The sequence below is a fragment of the Mustelus asterias genome, chromosome 2, assembly GCF_964213995.1.
Source record: "Mustelus asterias chromosome 2, sMusAst1.hap1.1, whole genome shotgun sequence".
NCBI lineage: Eukaryota > Metazoa > Chordata > Chondrichthyes > Carcharhiniformes > Triakidae > Mustelus > Mustelus asterias.
This window is the reverse complement of record NC_135802.1, coordinates 12,123,756-12,142,392: the sequence shown is the minus strand read 5'-3', so window position 1 is coordinate 12,142,392 and position 18,637 is coordinate 12,123,756. Positions and strand designations below refer to the sequence as shown.

Here is an 18,637-nt window from a genome sequence, read left to right as displayed (position 1 = left end):
TGTCAGGGGGACTAGCAGGCTAAATGCATGAAGTTATGGGGATAGGGCCTGAGGGGGATTGTGGTCAGTGCAGACTTGATGGGCTGAATGGCCTCCTTCTGTACTGTAGGCTTCTATGATTCGATGATAATTAAGGACCCCACGCACCCCGGACATTCTCTCTTCCACCTTCTTCCATCGGGAAAAAGATGCAAAATCCTGAGGACACGTACCAACCGACTCAAGAACAGCTTCTTCCCTGCTGCTGTCAGACTTTTGAATGGTCCTGTCTCTCATTAAGCTGACCTTTCTCAACACCCTACCTGTAGCTGCAACACTATGGGTGGGATTTTCCAGCCGCGCTGGCCCCAGACCTGGAAAATCCCGCCTAAGATCAACGGACCTTTGCATAGTACCGCACCCCCCCCCACTTCCCGGTAAATATATTGCACCCTATCCTTCCCTTTTCCCCTATGTACTCTATGAACAGTATGCTTTGTCTGTATAGCGCACAAGAAACAACAATACTTTACACTGCATCCCAATACATGGGACAATAATAAATCAAATTACCAAATTTCAAACAATCATTCTTCGCACTAAAGGTGAAAAGGACTGCTGATTGGTTGGCAAGTTAACTCTGAGGGGAGGTGTTGTCATGGCGAATGCAATCAAGGAACTCTCAGCTCCTTGTTGCTCTCTGGTAATTGAATAAAAATCCTCATCGCTTTTCCTTTGGAGCTTCATTCAATGTCTTCCTATAAAATAGCAGTAAATGGGATCCTTTCCATCCACCTGAGTCACCAGATGGGGCATCGGTTTAATGTCTCACCTGAAATATGGCATTCTGACAGTGCTGCACTCCCTCGGCACTGTGCAAGGAGCATCAGCCTAAATCTTTGTGCTTAAGACTCAGAATCATAGAACCCCTACGGTGCAAAAGGAGGCCATTCGGCCCATCGAGCTAGTGGTGTTCCGCAGGGCTCTGTATTGGGACCTCTGCTGTTTGTGATTTATATAAATGATCTGGAAGAAGGTGTAACTGGGGTGATCAGTAAGTTTGCGGACGACACAAAATTGGCAGGACTTGCAGATAGTGAGGAGCATTGTCAGAGGCTACAGAAGGATATAGATAGGCTGGAAATTTGGGCAAAGAAATGGCAGATGGAGTTCAATCCTGATAAATGCGAAGTGATGCATTTTGGTAGAAATAATGTAGGGAGGAGCTATATGATAAATGGCAGAACCATAAAGGGTGTAGATACGCAGAGGGACCTGGGTGTGCAAGTCCACAGATCCTTGAAAGTGACGTCACAGGTGGAGAAGGTGGTGAAGAAGGCATATGGCATGCTTGCCTTTATAGGACGGGGCATAGAGTATAAAAGTTGGGGTCTGATGTTGCAGATGTATAGAACGTTGGTTCGGCCGCATCTGGAATACTGCGTCCAGTTCTGGTCGCCACACTACCAGAAGGACGTGGAGGCTTTGGAGAGAGTACAGAGGAGGTTTACCAGGATGTTACCTGGTATGGAGGGGCTTAGTTATGAGGAGAGATTGGGTAAACTGGGGTTGTTCTCCCTGGAAAGACGGAGGATGAGGGGAGACTTAATAGAGGTGTATAAAATTATGAAAGGCATATAGGGTGAACGGTGGGAAGTTTTTCCCCAGGTCGGTGGTGACGTTCACGAGGGGTCATAGGTTCAAGGTGAAGGGGGGGGGAGGTTTAACACAGATATCAGACGGACATATTTTACACAGAGGGTGGTGGGGGCCTGGAATGCACTGCCAGGCAAGGTGGTGGAGGCGGACACACTGGGAACGTTTAAGACTTATCTAGACAGCCATATGAACGGAGTGGGAATGGAGGGATACAAAAGAATGGTCTAGTTTGGACCAGGGAGCGGCGCGGGCTTGGAGGGCCGAAGGGCCTGTTCCTGTGCTGTATTGTTCTTTGTTACACTCAAGAAGCTCAACACCATCCAGGACAAAGCAGCCCACTTCATTGGCACCCCATCTAACACCTTCGACATTCACTCCCTCCACCATTGATGCACAATGGCAGCCGTGTGTACCACCTACAGAAGCAACTCACCAAAGTTCCTTTGACAGCACCTCCAAACTCTTGACCCCTGTGTCCTAGATTGACAAGAGCAGCAGATACCTGGGAACGCCACCACTTGGAAGTTCCCCTCCAAGTCACTAACCATCCTGACTTGGAAATGTATCGCCGTTCCTTCACTGTCGCTGGAACTTGGATCTTGGAAATCCCTCCCTAACAACACTGGGGTGTACCTACACCACATGGGCTGCAGTGGTTCAAGAAGGCAGCTCATCACCACCTTCTCAAGGGGATATTAGGGATGGGTAATAAATGCTGATCTAGCCAGTGATGCCCACATTATTAGAACGAAAAGTAAAATGCCAACATGGTGCCCCAATGTGGAGCGGGTGTTGTGAATCAGCTGACTGTTACAGAGAGTGGGTTCTATAATGTAAAGCCCATTGACAAAATCAGTCTTGTGTCTGGGCAGCCATGTTGAAGAATCACATGCACAGAATCCATTTTTCTCTTTGAACAGCTGTGAAAATCAAACAAAAGTATTATTGATGAGGGTGAGAGCGATCGGCTCTTCTCTTTCCCAGTGAAATGAGAACAGGAGGATCCAAATTTTCCATTCCGTTCAAATTTAAGGTTCAATTTGGAAGACATTTCTTTATGTAGAGATGGATTCCGATGTGTTCGAAACATTGGTGAACCAGGGCAAAAGTCAAAATGTGTCAAGCGGCCCTTGGGACACTGGATGGTAGCTTGTATTTGGGTAGTTCTTTAATGGGAGGGGCATTTAACAGGAAAGGGGCTCTCTGAGAGGTAGCTAAGTGCACTCAGTCACCTTTTAAGAACATAACTAGGAGCAGGAGTAGGCCATCTAGCCCCTCGAGCCTGCTCCGCCATTCAATAAGATCACGGCTGATCTTTTTGTGGACTCAGCTCCATTTACCCACCCGCTCACCATAACCCTTAATTCCTTTACTGTTCAAAAATTTATCTATCCCTGCCTTAAAAACATTCAATGAGGTAGCCTCAACTGCTTCACTGGGCAGGGAATTCCACAGATTCATAACCCTTTGTGTGAAGAAGTTCCTCCTCAACTCAGTCCTAAATCTGCTCCCCCTTATTTTAGAAAGACAGGAGTAGACCACACGGCCCATCGAGCCTGCTCCACAATTCAGTACAATCATGGCTGATCTTGGGCTTCAACTCCATTTTCCCACCCGCTCCCCATATCCCTTAATTCCCTGAAACACAAAAAAAATCTGTCTATCCCACAGCGTGAAATATAGAATCATAAAATCATAGAATCCCTACAGTGCTGAAGGAGGCCATTCAGCCCATCGAGTCTGCACCGACCACAATCCCACCCAGGCCCTATCCCCACAACCCCATGCATTTACCCCAGCTGGTCCCCCTGACACTAAGGGCCAATTTAGCATGGCCGAATCCACCTAACCTGCACATCTTTGGAGTGTGGGAGGAAACCCACACAAACACAGGGAGGACGTGCAGACTCCGCACAGGCAGTGACCCAAGCCGGGAATTGAACTCGGATCCCTGGCGCTGTGAGGCAGCAGTGGTCACCACTGTGCCACCGTGCAGTCCCTAAACGATTGGCCCCTTATCCTGAGACTGTGCTCCCTCAGTTTTAGACTCCCCGACCAGTGGAAACAATCTCTCAGCTGCCACCAGATCAAACCCCTTCCTAATCTTGTAGACTGCAACGAGATTGTCCCTCATACTTCTAAATGGTATGGAGGGTATTAGCTATGAGGAGAGATTGAATAAACTGGGATTGTTCTCCCTGGAAAGACGGAGGCTGAAGGGCGACCTGATAGAAGTTTATAAAATTATGAGGGGTATGGATAGGGTGAACAGTTGGAAGCTTTTCCCCAGGGCACAAGTTCAAGGTAAGGTGAGGGAAGGTTTAGTAGAGATGTGCGGGGGAAGTCTTTTTTACACAGAGGGTGGTTGTGAAGTTGTACGAACTAAGTAAGGGCATGATGGGAAAATTGGTCAACTATTTGTTACAATATAAAGAACAGCTGACCAAAGCTATTTCAAAATGCCAGACCCCTGTAAGAGTTAATAAGACTGTACGAGTAAATAAAACAAGACAAGGTCAGGGAGGAAGGAGTCAACGACCTTCTTCTGTTCCATCAAAGGACAAGATAAGGGTATGAATAATGAGACAAAGAGTTCTAGGAGGTCAGCAAGTTAAAACATGATTAATGACATTGCTTATGATTCTATTACTAATCGAATTCCTGAATATGCTCTGGTCATGAAAACTGATAATGATTATGTATAAATACTGAACTGTTTCTCTGTGTAATTGCGGACTTGTGGAAGAAACAGCAGTTGTACCAACTGCTCTCTGCCCCAAGTTTTAGCCATATACTGCATGCAGTTATTCGTAAATAAATGCTTGTTATATTGTCGGAACGATAGTTGTTTGAGTCTTTATATCACAGTCAGAAGCAGGAAAGTTTCCACTTCAACATGGTGGGTGCCTGGAATGCACTGCCAAGTGAGGTGGTTGAGGCAGACATGTTAGTGACATTTTAGACTTATCTGGGTAGACACATGAAGAGACGGGGAATAGAGAGATACAGGTGGTTGGTCTGGCTAGGACAACATGGTCGGTGCAGGCTTGGAGGGCCGAAGGGCCTGTTCCTGTGCTGTACTGTTCTTTGTTCTTTGTAAATCCAATGCTGACTACCAGCGATGTGAGTTTGCGTGAGGGCTGCCACAGACAGTGAGAGTCACAAACTTACCTTCGATGTCCAGGAATATGGTCGGCAACAACGGGCATGACATCACCACAGTCTCCCCAACCCGGGTGGCAGGCCAGCAGTTGAGGTTGTCCCACATGGTTTGGCATCCTGCAAATGAAACATCCACTCTTAAAATAATCGGACACCAATTCTTTAGTTTCAAAATATTCCACCCTAAACATTGGCTGTCAAGATATTAAACTCTGGGATCCATTCTCCAGGACTTAGTTCCAGATGGAAAAGCTGGCTGGTAGCTCGCTGATTTGATTTATTGTCACACGTATTAACATAGTGAAAAGTATTGTTTCTTGCGCACTATGCAGACAAAGCATACCATTCATAGAGAAGGAAAGGAGGGTGCAGAATGTAGTGTTACAGTCAGAGCCAGGGTGTAGAGAAAGATCAACTTAATGCAAGGTAAGTCTGACAGCAGCAGGGAAGAAGCTGTTCTTGAGTCGGTTGGTACGTGACCTCAGACTTCCATATCATTTTTCCGTCGGAAGAAGGTGGAAGAGAGAATGTCCGGGGTATGTGGGGTCCTTGATTATGCTGGCTGCTTTGCCGAGGCAGCAGGAAGTGTAGACAGAGTCAATGGATGGGAGGCTGGTTTGCATGATGGATTGGGCTACATTCATGACCCTTTGTAGTTCCTTGCGGTCTTGGGCAGAGCAGGACCAAGCTGTGACACAACCAGAAAGGATGCTTTCTATGGTGCATCTGTAAAAGTTGGAGAGAGTCATAGCGGACATGCCAAATTTCCTTAGCTTCCTGAAAAAGTAGAGGCATTGGTGGGCTTTCTTAATTAGTGTCTGAATGGAGGAACCAGGACAGGTTGTTGGTGATCTGGACACCCAAAAACTTGAAGCTCTCAACTATTTCCACTCTGATTGCCTCGGTGTAATTTTACGCTGGGAGTGGCCTCATTAACCTGACAGGGGGAGCGGTGCCCCCTCATAATAGGGAATCCAGACAGTTGCCAACCAATTGGACTGTGCTCCCAGCAGCGCCAGAATCAAGCAGTGGCCATTGCTGAAACTGCAGGCAGCTGCAAGGGGAAAGGGCGTCTCCTGGGGTTAAAGATAAGTCTGGAGATTTTGGTCAGGGAGGGATCGAGGACTCTAATGAGAAGGGAGCTGCGGAGGAAGAGGGGAGTGTTTTAGAGGCTAGGTAGGAGGAGAGTTGGGTGCTTCCAGTGGGTACAGGGGATGGCAAGAGCCTCCCCCCCACCCTCCCTTCGGCCAGAGTTGTCAAACCTGATGGATCAGAATCTTTCGTTCCACCTCCCACCCCTCCCCTCGCAACCACAAATATTATTGTGGCAGAGGCAGCATGGCATCTTTAAAGTTTTTTTAACTCCTTCTTTGGACATGGGCGTCGCTGGCTGGCCAGCATTTATTGCCCATCCTTAGTTGCCCTTGAGAAGGTGGTGGTGAGCCGCCATCTTGAATCGCTGCAGTCCACATGCTGTGGGTTGACCCACAATGCCGTTAGGGAGGGAATTCCAGGATTTTGACCCAGCGAGTGTGAAAGAACAGCGATATATTTCCAAGTCAGGATGGTGAGTGGCTTGGAGGGGAACTTGCAGGTGGTGGTGTTCCCATGTATCTGCTGCCCTTGTCCTTCTAGATGGAAGTGGTCGTGAGTTTGGAAGGTGCTGTCTAAGGATCTTTGGTGAATTGCTGCAGTGTATCTTGTAGATAGTACACACTGCTGCTACTGAGCGTCGGTGGTGGAGGGAGTGGATGTTTGTGGATGTGGTGCCAATCAAGCGGGGCTGCTTTGTCCTGGATGGTGTCGGGCTTCTTGAGTGTTGTTGGAGCTGCACCCATCCAGGCAAGTGGGGAGAATTCCATCACACTCCTGACTTGTGCCTTGTAGATGGTGGACAGGCTCTGGGGAGTCAGGAGGTGAGTTACTCGCCGCAGTGTTCCTAGCCTCTGACCTGCTCTTTTAGCCACAGTGTCCATCGATTGGCCAGCTAAGGACCTCAGTAGGCCTAAAGGTGGGTAGGCACCTTAATGCCTTACTCCCCATAATATGGGGGACAGGTTAAGGTGGGCAAGGGGCTGGCCACTTTATATGTCCACCCTCAGAGGGTGATGTGGGGTAACATTCACCCCACTGGAACAATAGGCCTTAAACTTAAACCGATGAGAGAAGCTCAGGCTCGAACCCACAGATTGCTGCGAGTATGATTCATTCCAGACTGTGGAATCTCCCAGCAATCTTTAAAAACCTAACAGCCAACATGAAGGGGATTGAATATCTTGGCGTTATTTTTGATTAAGGTGTTTGTACCTTTTTTCTACCTGTTATAAGTGGTGGGGGGGCGGTGGGTTTCTTGTAGATTGCAGCTCTTGGCTCAGTGGTAGCACCCTTACTGAGACTAACTCTCAATTCATACTTTTTATTCATTGAAATTAAATTCCAGCGGCTTCCCGCTGAGTTACTTGTCCTGGGGTGACCCAGTCTCTGCACAATCAGTGGGGAGCTCCTTATTAATGTCTCCCCAACACTTATTCAGTATCCTTTCGAGAGGCTGGCTGTGAGGGACCCTGCACCACGATTCTCCGAGGAAGCCCTGACCAAACTCCTGGATGCTGTGCGGCTGAGGTGGGGTGTCCTCTGCCCATGGCCGTGTAGACATCCTTCCAGCAAGGTGACCAGCCCCCCCCCCCCCCCCCCCCCCCAGGAGGCTGTGGCAGCCTTAGTCAGTGCCAGCTCGTTTTAAGTTTATTTATTATTGTCACAAGTTGGCTCACATTAACACTGCAATGAAGTTACTGTGAAAATCCCCTAGTCGCCACACTCCTGTTCGGGTACACGGAGGGAGAATTTAGCATGATCAATGCACCTAACCAGCATGTTTTTTGGACTGTGGGAGGAAACCGGAGCTCCTGGAGGAAACCCACGCAGACATGGGGAGAACGTGCAGACTCCGCACAGACAGTGACCCAAGCCAGGTCCCTGGCGCTGTGAGGCAGCAGTGCTGACCACTGTGCCAACATGCTCACAGGGCGGAGAGGAAAGGGAGGTTGGAGATGGAGCAAAGATTTGCCAAGGCAGAAGGATCAACAGTGGGATTTTTGATCAGGGAGGGAGGTGATTATTAAACAGAACACTGGAAATGTTACAGTTGCTGAAGAGAGGGGAACATGAACATTGCCAGATAACACTGGAGTCAAGACGCAGACTCACATACCAGCCAGCGACCCTACAACCTAGACAAGGCTAGAGAGACCCATAAATTTGCTCAGCAGATAAGACGGACAGTCATTATTCTGTGTTATGTACTTGTTTCTCCCAACAAGCTGCGTAATGGTATCAACATAGCAAACAGGCTGCTGCCACAGGACACCTCCCAATGTCAATAGCAGAGAGAGGAGACCAGCCCAACCCTGTATTTTGGTGTTGTACCGTTTCCCCGTTGCTGTGCTGGAGTTGCTCTGTTGAGGCACAGTTCCGTGACTGTTGGCCAGCTCCCAGTTACTTGCTCAAGTGGCTGCTGCTTGCACTGGCCCTCAGCCTTGAGGCTATTCCACTGCTTAACCCTTTCCTGCCTTCGCTTACCACACACACACACACACACACACACACACACACACACACACACACACACACACACACACACACACACACAATGGGCGCCATCTTACCGGCCGTTCATAAAATCCATCGAATCCCTACAGTGCAGAAGGAGGCCATTCGGCCCATCGAGTCTGCACTGACCACAATCCCACCCAGGTCCTATTCCGGTGACCCCATGCATTTACCCTAGCTAGTCCCCCTGACACTAAGGGGCAATTTAAGCATGGCCAGTCCACCTAACCCACACATCTTTGGAGTGTGGGAGGAAACCGGAACACCTGGAGGAAACCCACACAGATACAGGGAGAATGTGCAAACTTCACATAGAACATTCCACGCCCTTACTACTCTCTGAGTGAAGAACCTACCTCTGACATCTGTCCTATATCTCTCACCCCTCAATTTAAAGCTATGTCCCCTCGTGTTAGCTATCACCATCCGAGGAAAAAGGCTCTCACTATCCACCCTATCTAATCCTCTGATCATCTTGTATGCCCCTATTAAGTCACGTCTTAACCTTCTTCTCTCTAACGAAAACAACCTCAAGTCCCTCAGCCTTTCCTCATAAGACCTTCCCACCATACCAGGCAACATCCTAGTAAATCTCCTCTGCAACCTTTCCAAGGCTTCCACATCCTTCCTATAATGCGGTGACCAGAACTGTACACAATACTCCAAGTGCAGCCGCACCAGAGTTTTGTACAGCTGCAACATAGACAGTGACCCAAGCAGGGAATTGAACCCGGGTCCCTGGCGCTGTGAGGCAGCAGTGCTAACCACTGTGCCGCTCAGGTGCCAGCGAGGATGGAGAATCTGGTGTCCAGCCAAATCTCCATTCATTGCAGTGGGACCAGAAACTTCCGCCCAAGATAGGACTTTCATGGTGAATGGTAGGACCTTGGGGAATATCGTGGAACAGAGGGACCTTGGAGTTCAGGTGCTCGGTTCTCTAAAAGGTGGAGTCACAGGTAGATGGGGCAGTGAAGAAGGCTTTTGGCATGCTGGCCTTCATCAGTCAGGGCATTGAGTATAGAAGTTGGGAACTTATGTTGCAGTTGTATGGGACGTTGGTGAGGCCACATCTGGAGTATTGTGTTCAGCTTTGGTCACCTTGCTATAGGAAAGATGTTATTAAACTGGAGAGAATGCAGAAGAGATTTACAAAGATGTTGCCAGGACTCAAGGGACTGAGTTAGAGGGAGAGATTGGACAGGCTGGGACTCTTTTCTTGGGAGCGTAGGAGACTGAGGGGTGATCTTATAGGAGGTGTGTAAGATCATGAGAGGCACGGATAGGGTGAATTTCCAGGGTTGGGGAATCGAGAACTAGAGGGCATAGGTTTAAGTTAAGAGGGGAAAGAATTAATGGGAACCTGAGGAGCAATTTTTTTACAGAGGGTGGGGTGCGTGTGTGGAATGAGCTGTCGGAGGAAGTGGTGGAGGCAGGGACATTGACAACATTTGGACAGATACATGGATGGGAAAGGTTTAGAGGGATATGGGCCAAATGCAGGCAAATGGGGTTAGCTTAGATAGGCTTTTGGTCGGCATGGACCAGATTGGGCCGAAGGGCCTGTCTCCGAGCCGTAGAATCTATGATTCTATGAATATGTGTCTCACTGGATAGTAATTAGCAGGGGGAACATTGAATTAAAGCCAGCTTTGCACTGTGCAGCAACGAGACAATTCCAGGTCTGCTATGAACGTTAGAGAGACAACGGCCTCAGAATGTGCTGTGGCTCAGTTTGTAGCACCACTGGGTGCTCTGGGTTTAACACGCCTCCAGTACAGTACTGCGGGAGTGCCGCACTGTCAGAGGCACTGCCTTCAGTTGAGATGGTAAGTACCTGTTCAGGGGGGATGCAAAAGATCCCACGGCACTAATTCGAAGAGGAGCAGGGGCGTTCTCCACAGGTTAGCACTGCTGCCTCACAGCTCCAGGGACCCAGGTTCGATTCCTGGCTCGGGTCACTGTCTGTGTGGAGTCTGTATGTTCTCCCCGTGTCTGCGTGGGTTTCCTCCCACAGTCCGAAAGACGTGCTGGTTAGGTGAATTGGCCGTGCTAAATTCTCCCTCAGTGTACCCGAACAGGTGCCAGAGTAGGGGAATTTCACAGTAACTGCATTGCAGTGTTAATGTAAGCCTACTTGTGACACTAATAAATAAACTTTAAAACTTAGAAAGCAGTCACTCGTCTATCCTGTGCTCAGAGATAACTCCCCTTAAATTTGAGCAGAAACAGACCGAGGGTGTTCAATCCCGGAGAGGTCAGCAGTATCCGAGTTCCGAATTCGAGCCGCATTCTGTTTACTGCAGCTGGGATGAAAGATCTGGAGTCTGTCACTCGGATCAATACTGCTCGCTAATAAAAAACAGATGCCCGACACTTCTCAATCCGTGGGAGGCAGCGAGCTCTCAAGCAGCTTCCCAAGAGTTATTGGGGCTCTTTGGATGGTCCCAGTAACTCATCTGGTAATCAGGAAATATCTCCAGGACTATTGCGAAAGAGCGGGGGAGTGCCAAGGATTGGTTAGTTCATTCCGAGTCCTCCGTGTGGCATGATTTGACGATTATAGTTGCATGGTTAGACAAACAACTTTGTGTGTGCATAAGAATATGAATATTTACATATATGGGTGGCACAGTGGTTAGCACTGCTGCCTCAGCGCCAGGGACCCGGGTTCAATTCCCGGTTTGGGTCACTGTGCGGAGTCTGCACACTCTCCCCGTGTCTGTGTGGGTTTCCTCCGGATGCTCCGGTTTCCTCCCACACTCCAAAACTGTGTAGGTTAGGTTGATTGGCCATGCTAAATTGACCCCAGGGGGCTTAGCAGGGTAATTATGTGGGGTTACAGGGATAGTGCCTGGGTGGGATTGTGGTCGGGGCAGACTCGATGGGACAAATGGCCTCCTTCAAAAAAGTAAAGTTGATTTATTAGTCACAAGTAGGCTTACATTAACACTGCAATGAAGTTACTATGAAATTCCCCTAGTTGCCACACTCCGGCACCTGTTCGGGTACACTGAGGGAGAATTTAGCACGGCCAATGAACCTAACCAGCACGTCTTTCAGACTGTGGGAGGAAACCGGAACACCCGGAGGAAACCCACGCAGACACGGGAAGAACGTGCAGACTCCACACAGACCCGAGCCGGCAATTGAACCCGGGTCCCTGGCGCTGTGAGGCAGCAGTGCTAACCACTGTGCCGCTCTGCACTGTAGGGATTCTATATAAAATCTCTTAAAGCAAACAGGATTTTGTTTTCTCTGCAACAGGTGTGAAACTCTCCTGGAACAGTACATCATGTGCCAGCCAGCTGTTTCTGGTGATGTGCTACAGTTCACTCAGGGAGTCCGAGTTACGTATATGTTGTAATCTGGAGCTACGGATGGTGATGGTAGAGGCTCCAACTTTCTCTCCATCACATGGCTGACCAGGAATCTCTGCTGCTCTCGCTACCTGCCATTGGATGGATTTACAGGTTGACACTCGACCCGTTTGGTCACATTATGGACGCACCTTCCTTGGCCATCAGGTCCTGGGCTGGGACTCGAACCCGCAGCTTCTGGCTCAGAGGCAGGGACACTATCCCATTGAGCCACAAGACCTCCAATTGTTTGTAGTTGATTACAATTAATTTATTCAATCATGGGATGTGGGCCAGCATTTGTTGCCCATCCCTAATCACCCTACGAAACTTGCACACAATGAAATCAGGAGCAGGAGGAGGCCACTCGGCCCCTCAAGCCTGCTCCACCATTCAATAAGATTGTGGCTGACCTGATTGTGACCCCAACCCCACATTCCTGCCGACCCCCGGATAACCGTTCTTATTAATCAAGAATCGACCTGCCTTAACAATATTCAAAGACTCTGCTTCCACTGCCTTTTGAGGAACAGAGTTCCAGAGACTCAATCCTCTGAGAAGGAAAATTTCCCCTCCTCTCGGTCTTAAATAAGCGACCCATTATATTTAAACAGTGACCCCTTGTTCTAGATTCTCCCACAATAGGAAACATCCTCTCCACATTCACCCTGTCAATATCCCTCAGGATCTTAAAGGCTTTAATCAAGTCGCCTCATACTCTTCTTTACTCCAGTGGACACAAGCCTAACCTCCTCAACCTTTCCTCACAAGACAACCTGTCCATTCCCGGCATTAGTCTGGTAAACCTTCTCTGAACTGCTTCCAATACATTTCCATGTTTCCTTCAATAAGAAGACCAATACTGTACACAATACTCCAGATATAGTCTCACCAATGCCCTGGACAACTGCACCATAATCTCCCTACTGTTGTAATCAATTATAGAACATAGAACAGTACAGCACAGAACAGGCCCTTCGGCCCACGATGTTGTGCCGAGCTTTATCTGAAACCAAGATCAAGCTATCCCACTCCCTATCATCCTGGTGTGCTCCATGTGCCTATCCAATAACCGCTTAAATGTTTCTAAAGTGTCTGACTCCACTATCACTGCAGGCAGTCCATTCCACACCCCAACCACTCTCTGCGTAAAAGAACCTACCTCTGATATCCTTCCTATATCTCCCACCATGAACCCTATAGTTATGCCCCTCACAATAAACAATAACATCCGATTAGCTTTCCTAATTACTTGCTGTACCTGTCTATTGATCTTTTGTGAATCATGCACTAGGACACTCAGATCCCTCTGCATCTCAGAGCTCTGCAATCTTTCACCATTTAGATAATATGCTTCTTGTTTATTCTTCCTGCCAAAATAGGCAATTTCACATTTTCCTATATTGAACGGAATGGCTTGCTAGGCCATTTCAGAGGGCAGTTGAGAGTCAACCACATTGCTGTGGGTCTGGAATCACATGTTGGCCAGACCGGGTAAGGACGGCAGATTTCCTTCCCTAAAGGACATCAGATAGGGGAAATTTTGCAACAAACTGGGAGTTGCATGGTCATTACCGAGGTTAACTTTTTATTCCAGACTCTATTTAATTAATTCAAAATTAAATTCTCCTACCGACATATAGTGCAGATTTGAACCCAAGTCTCCAGATCATTGGCTTAGGTTTCTGTAATACTAATTCACTCGACTATTAATCCAGAAACTCAGCTAATGTTCTGGGGACCCGGGTTCGAATCCCGCAGATGGTGGAATTTGAATTAAATGAAAACAAAATCTGGAATTAAGAATCTACTGATGACCATGAAACCATTGTCGATTGTCGAAAAAATCCACCTGGTTCACAAGTGTCCTTTAAGGAAAGGCAATCTGCCATCCTTACCCAGTCTGGCCTACACGTACAGGAATGAGATAGATAATCTGGTGAACTGGTGCGGCAACAATAATCTCTCTCTCAATGTCAACAAAACGAAGTAGATTGTCATCGACTTCAGGAAGCCTAAAGGAGAACATGCCCCTGTCTACATTAATGGGGACGAAGTAGAAAGGGTCGAGAGCTTCAAGTTTTTAGGTGTCCAGGTCGCCCCCCCATGCCGACACTATAGTTAAGAAAGCCCACCAATGCCTCTACTTTCTCAGAAGATTAAGGAAATTTGGCATGTCAGCTACGACTCTCACCAACTTTTACAGCTCTTTCTGGTTGTATCACAGCTTGGTATGGCTCCTGCTCTGCCCAAGACCGCAAGGAACTGCAAAAGGTCATGAATGTAGCTCAATCCATCACGCAATCCAGCCTCCCATCCATTGACTCTGTCTACACTTCCTGCTGCCTCGGCAAAGCAGCCAGCATAATTAAGGACCCCACACATTCTCTCTTCCACCTTCTTCCGTCGGGAAAAAGATACAAAAGTCTGAGGTCACGTATCAACCGACTCAAGAACAGCTTCTTCCCTGCTGCTGTCAGACTTTTGAATGGACCTACCTCGCATTAAGTTGATCTTTCTCTACACCCTAGCTATGACTGTAACACTACATTCTGCACTCTCTCCTTTCCTTCTCTATGAACGGTATGCTCTGTCTGGATAGCGCGCAAGAAACAATACTTTTCACTGTACATGTGACAATAATAAATCAAATCAAAACATAAAGTGAGTCCCGTTAACCTGGAACTTCGGAGTTTTAGAGTCAGAAGTTTACAGCATGGAAACAGGCTCTTTGGTCCAAATTGTCCATGCTGCCCTTTTTTTTTTAAACCCCTAAGCTATTCCCAATTGCCTGTGTTATACCCATCGTACCCATGTAACTTTCTAAATGCTTTTTAAAAGAGAAAATTGCACCCGCCTCTACTACTGCCTCTGGCAGCTTGTTCCAGACACTCACCATTCCTCTGTGAAAAAACTGCCCCTCTGGACACTTTTGTACCTCTCCCCTCTCACCTTAAACCTCTAGTTTTAGACACCCCTACCTTTGGGAAAAGATATTGACCATTTAGCTGATCTGTGCCCCTCATTATTTTATAAACCTCCAAGATCACTCCTCAGCCTTCTACGCCCCAGAGAAAATAGTCCCAGCCTATCCAGCCTCTCCTCATAACTCAAACCATCAAGTCCTGGTAGCATCCTAGTAAATCTTTTCTGCACTCTTTCTAGTTTAATAATATCCTTTCTATAATAGGATGACCAGAATTGCACACAGTATTCCAAGTGTGGCCTTACCAATGTCTTGTACAACTTCAACAAGACATTCCAACTCCTGTATTCAATATTCTGACCGATGAAACCAAGCATGCCGAATGCCTTCTTCACCACTCTGTCCACCTGTGACTCCACTTTCAAGGAGCTATGAACATGTACCCCTTGATCTCTTTGTTCTGTAACTCTCCCCAATGCCCTACCATTAACTGAGTAAGTCTTGCCCTGGTTCAATCTACCAAAATGCATCACCTCGCATTTGTCTACATTAAACTCCATCTGCTATTTGTCAGCCCAGTGGCCCTAATCAGTCCTTGCGTCTCTTTGCCTTCCCACAGACTCCCCCCCCAATTAACTTTTGAAAGCTCCTGCCTGATACCATCAAAATTGGCCTTGCCCCAATTTAGAATTTTAACTTTTGGGCCAGATCTATCATTCTTCAAAGCTGTCTTAAAACCAATAGAATTATGGTCACTGGTCCCAAAGTGACGCCTCACTAACACTTCTGTCACCTGCCCTTCCTTATTTCCCAAGAGGAGGTCAGGTTTTGCCCCCTCTCGAGTCGGGCCATCCACAGACTGAATGAGAAATTCCTCCTGAATACACGCAACAAATTTCTCTCCATCCAACCCTCTAATACTATGGCTGTCCCAGTCAATGTTGGGAAAGTTAAAATCTCCGACTATAACCACCCTATTTTTCTTGGAGCTATCTGTAATCTCCTTCCATATTTGCTCCTTAATTTCCCGCCGACTATTTGGGGGACTATAGTACAACCCTATCAAAGTGATTTCCCCATTCTTATTTCTCAGTTCTACCCATATAGACTCAGTGGCCGAACCCTCGGATATATCCCCTCTCAGTACGGCCGTGATGCTTTCCCTAATCAAAAGTGCAACTCCCCATCCTCTCTTACCTCCTGTTCTATCCTTCCTATAGCATCTGTACCTTGGAACATTGAGCTGCCAGTCCTGTCCCTCCCTTAACCATGTTTCAGTAATTGCTATAATATCCCAGTCCCACGAACCCATCCACGCCCTGAGTTCATCTGCCTTGCCCGTCAGGCCTCTTGCATTGAAATAAATGCAGTTTAATCTGGACTTCCCTTGCTCTCTGTCTTGCTTTTGCCTGATCTGTCTGGTATTAGGATTACTGACACTGCCTTTACTACTGAATGTGCTCTCTTTAACTTCTGTGCTGTCCTCAAACTTCTCTTCTGTCTCCCCACTGCTTTGGGTCCCACCCCCCTGCCAAACTAGTTTAAACCCTCCCCAGTGGCTCGAGCAAATCTCCCCGCCAGGCTGTTAGTCCCCCTCCAGTTCAGTGATAGTCTCAGTAACGGTGAGCATGTAATGATTGTTGCAAAAACCCATCTGGTTCACTAGGGAAGGAAATCTGCCATCCTTAACCGGTCTGGCCTACATGTGACTGCAGAGCCACAGCAATGTGGTTGATTCTTAACTGCCCCTTAAAATGGCCGAGCGAGACACTCAGTTCAAGGGCAATTAGGGATGGGCAGCAAATGCTGAGCTTACCGGTGATGCCCACATCCCATGAAACAATTTTAAAAAAGCCAATATTTGCACAGCAAGATCCCACAAACAGCGACGCAATAATGATCAGATAACCTGTTTCAGTGATGTTGGTTGAAGGATAAATCATAGAATCCCTACAAAGAGGCCATTTGGCCCTTCGAATCTGCACCGACTCTCCAACAGAGCATCTACCTCAGGCTCTATCCTGGTAACCCCATTCATTTTACCCCTCCAATCCCCCTAAACTGCACATCTTGGGACACTAAGGGGAACTTTAGCATGACCAATCCACTTAACCTTGAACAGTTTAGGCCGATACTCTCTGGAATTTAGAAGAATGAGGGGAGATCAAATTGAGGTATACAAGATGATAAAAGGTACGGATAAAGTAGATGTGGAGCGGATGCTTCCTCTTGTGGGGCATTCTAGGACGAGAGGTCACAGTCTTAGGATAAGGGGCAGCAAATTTAAAACAGGAGTTGAGGAGAAACTACTCCTCCCAAAGGGTTGTGAATCTGTGGAATTCGCTGCCCCAAAGTGCGGTGGATGCTGGGACAGTGAGTAAATTTAAGGAGGAGTTAGACAGATTTTTAATTGGTAATGGGTTGAAGGGTTATGGGGAGAAGGCAGGAAAATGGGGATGAGGAGCATATCAGCCATGATTGAATGGTGGAATGGACCCAATGGGCTGAACGGCATAATTCTGCTCCTATATTTCATGATCTTATGAACCTGCACGTCTTTGAACTGTGGGAGGGAACCGGAGCACCCGGAGGAAACCCACGCAGACACGGGGAGAACGTGCAGACTCCACACAGACAGTGACCCAAGCCGGGAATCGAACCCTGGTCCCTGGTGCTGTGAGACAGCAGTGCTAACCACTGTGTCACCGTGCCGCCCAACAAATGTTGGTCAGGACACAGGGTGGAACTCTCTTGCTCTTCTACGGAATAATGCTGTAGGTTCCTGGAGTTCAGTCAGAATTTTCACCCAAACGACAGCGCCACTGCCAGTGCAGCACTCCCTGAGAACGATTGGTAGATCTCTGTCGCAGACATTCCTGAAGCATAGGATAGTTTCACTTCCCAGTAAAAAGGGATGTCTGGTAAGTGTCTCGCTTTCAAAAGTGTGTTAACCAGGCTTCAGGGTAAACACATTCCTCTTAGAGTGAAGGGCAAGACTGGCAGAAGTAGGGAACCCTGGATGACTCGGGATATTGAGGCCCTGGTCAAGAAGAAGAAGGAGGAACATGACATGCATAGGCAGCTGGGATCAAGTGAATCCCTTGAAGAGTATAGGGAGTGTAGGAGTAGAGTTAAGAGAGAAATCAGGAGGGCAAAAAGAGGACACGAGATTGTTTTGGCAGATAACGCAAAGGAGAATCCAAAGAGTTTCTACAAATACATAAAAGGCAAAAGAGTAACAAGGGAGAGAGTAGGGCCTCTTAAGGATCAACAAGGTCATGTATGTGCGGATCCACAAGAGATGGGCGCGATCCTAAATGAATATTTCTCATCAGTATTTACTGTTGAGAAAAGCATGGATGTTAGGGAACTTGGGGAAATAAATAGTGATGTCTTGAGGAGTGTACATATTACAGAGAAGGAGATGCCGGAAGTCTTAAAGCGCATCAAGGTAGATAAATCCCCGGGACCTGATGAAGTGTATCCCAGGACATTATGGAAGGCTAGGGAGGAAATTGCGGGTCCTCTAGCCGAGATATTTGAATCATCGATAGTCACGGGTGAGGTGCCTGAAGATTGGAGAATGGCAAATGTTGTGCCTTTGTTTAAAAAGGGCTGCAGGGAAAAGCCTGGAAGCTACAGGCCAGTGAGCCTCACATCTGTGGTGGGTAAATTGTTGGAAGGTATTTGAGAGACAGGATCTATAGGCATTTAGAGACGCAAGGACTAATTAGGGACAGTCAGCATGGCTTTGTGAATGGAAAATCATGTCTCACAAATTTGATTGACTTTTTTGAAGGGGTAACCAAGAAGGTAGATGAGGGCAGTGCAGTTGATGTTGTCTACATGGACTTTAGCAAGGCCTTTGACAAGGAACCGCATGGTAGGTTGTTGCATAAGGTTAAATCTCACGGGATCCAGGGTGAGGTACCTAAATGGATACAAA

At 47.6% G+C, this 18,637-nt stretch overlaps 1 protein-coding gene across 2 annotated transcripts in view; it reads right to left on the bottom strand.

The window, feature by feature from the left end:
- LOC144503037 (vasoactive intestinal polypeptide receptor-like) overlaps positions 1-18,637 on the bottom strand; it is a 79,075-nt gene that overhangs the window by 50,372 nt on the left and 10,066 nt on the right. For both annotated transcript variants that reach the window (XM_078227550.1, XM_078227542.1), the window contains exon 3: positions 4,810-4,917. In XM_078227550.1, coding sequence (XP_078083676.1) covers positions 4,810-4,917 — 108 coding nt within the window. The remainder of the gene's footprint in view (positions 1-4,809; positions 4,918-18,637) is intronic.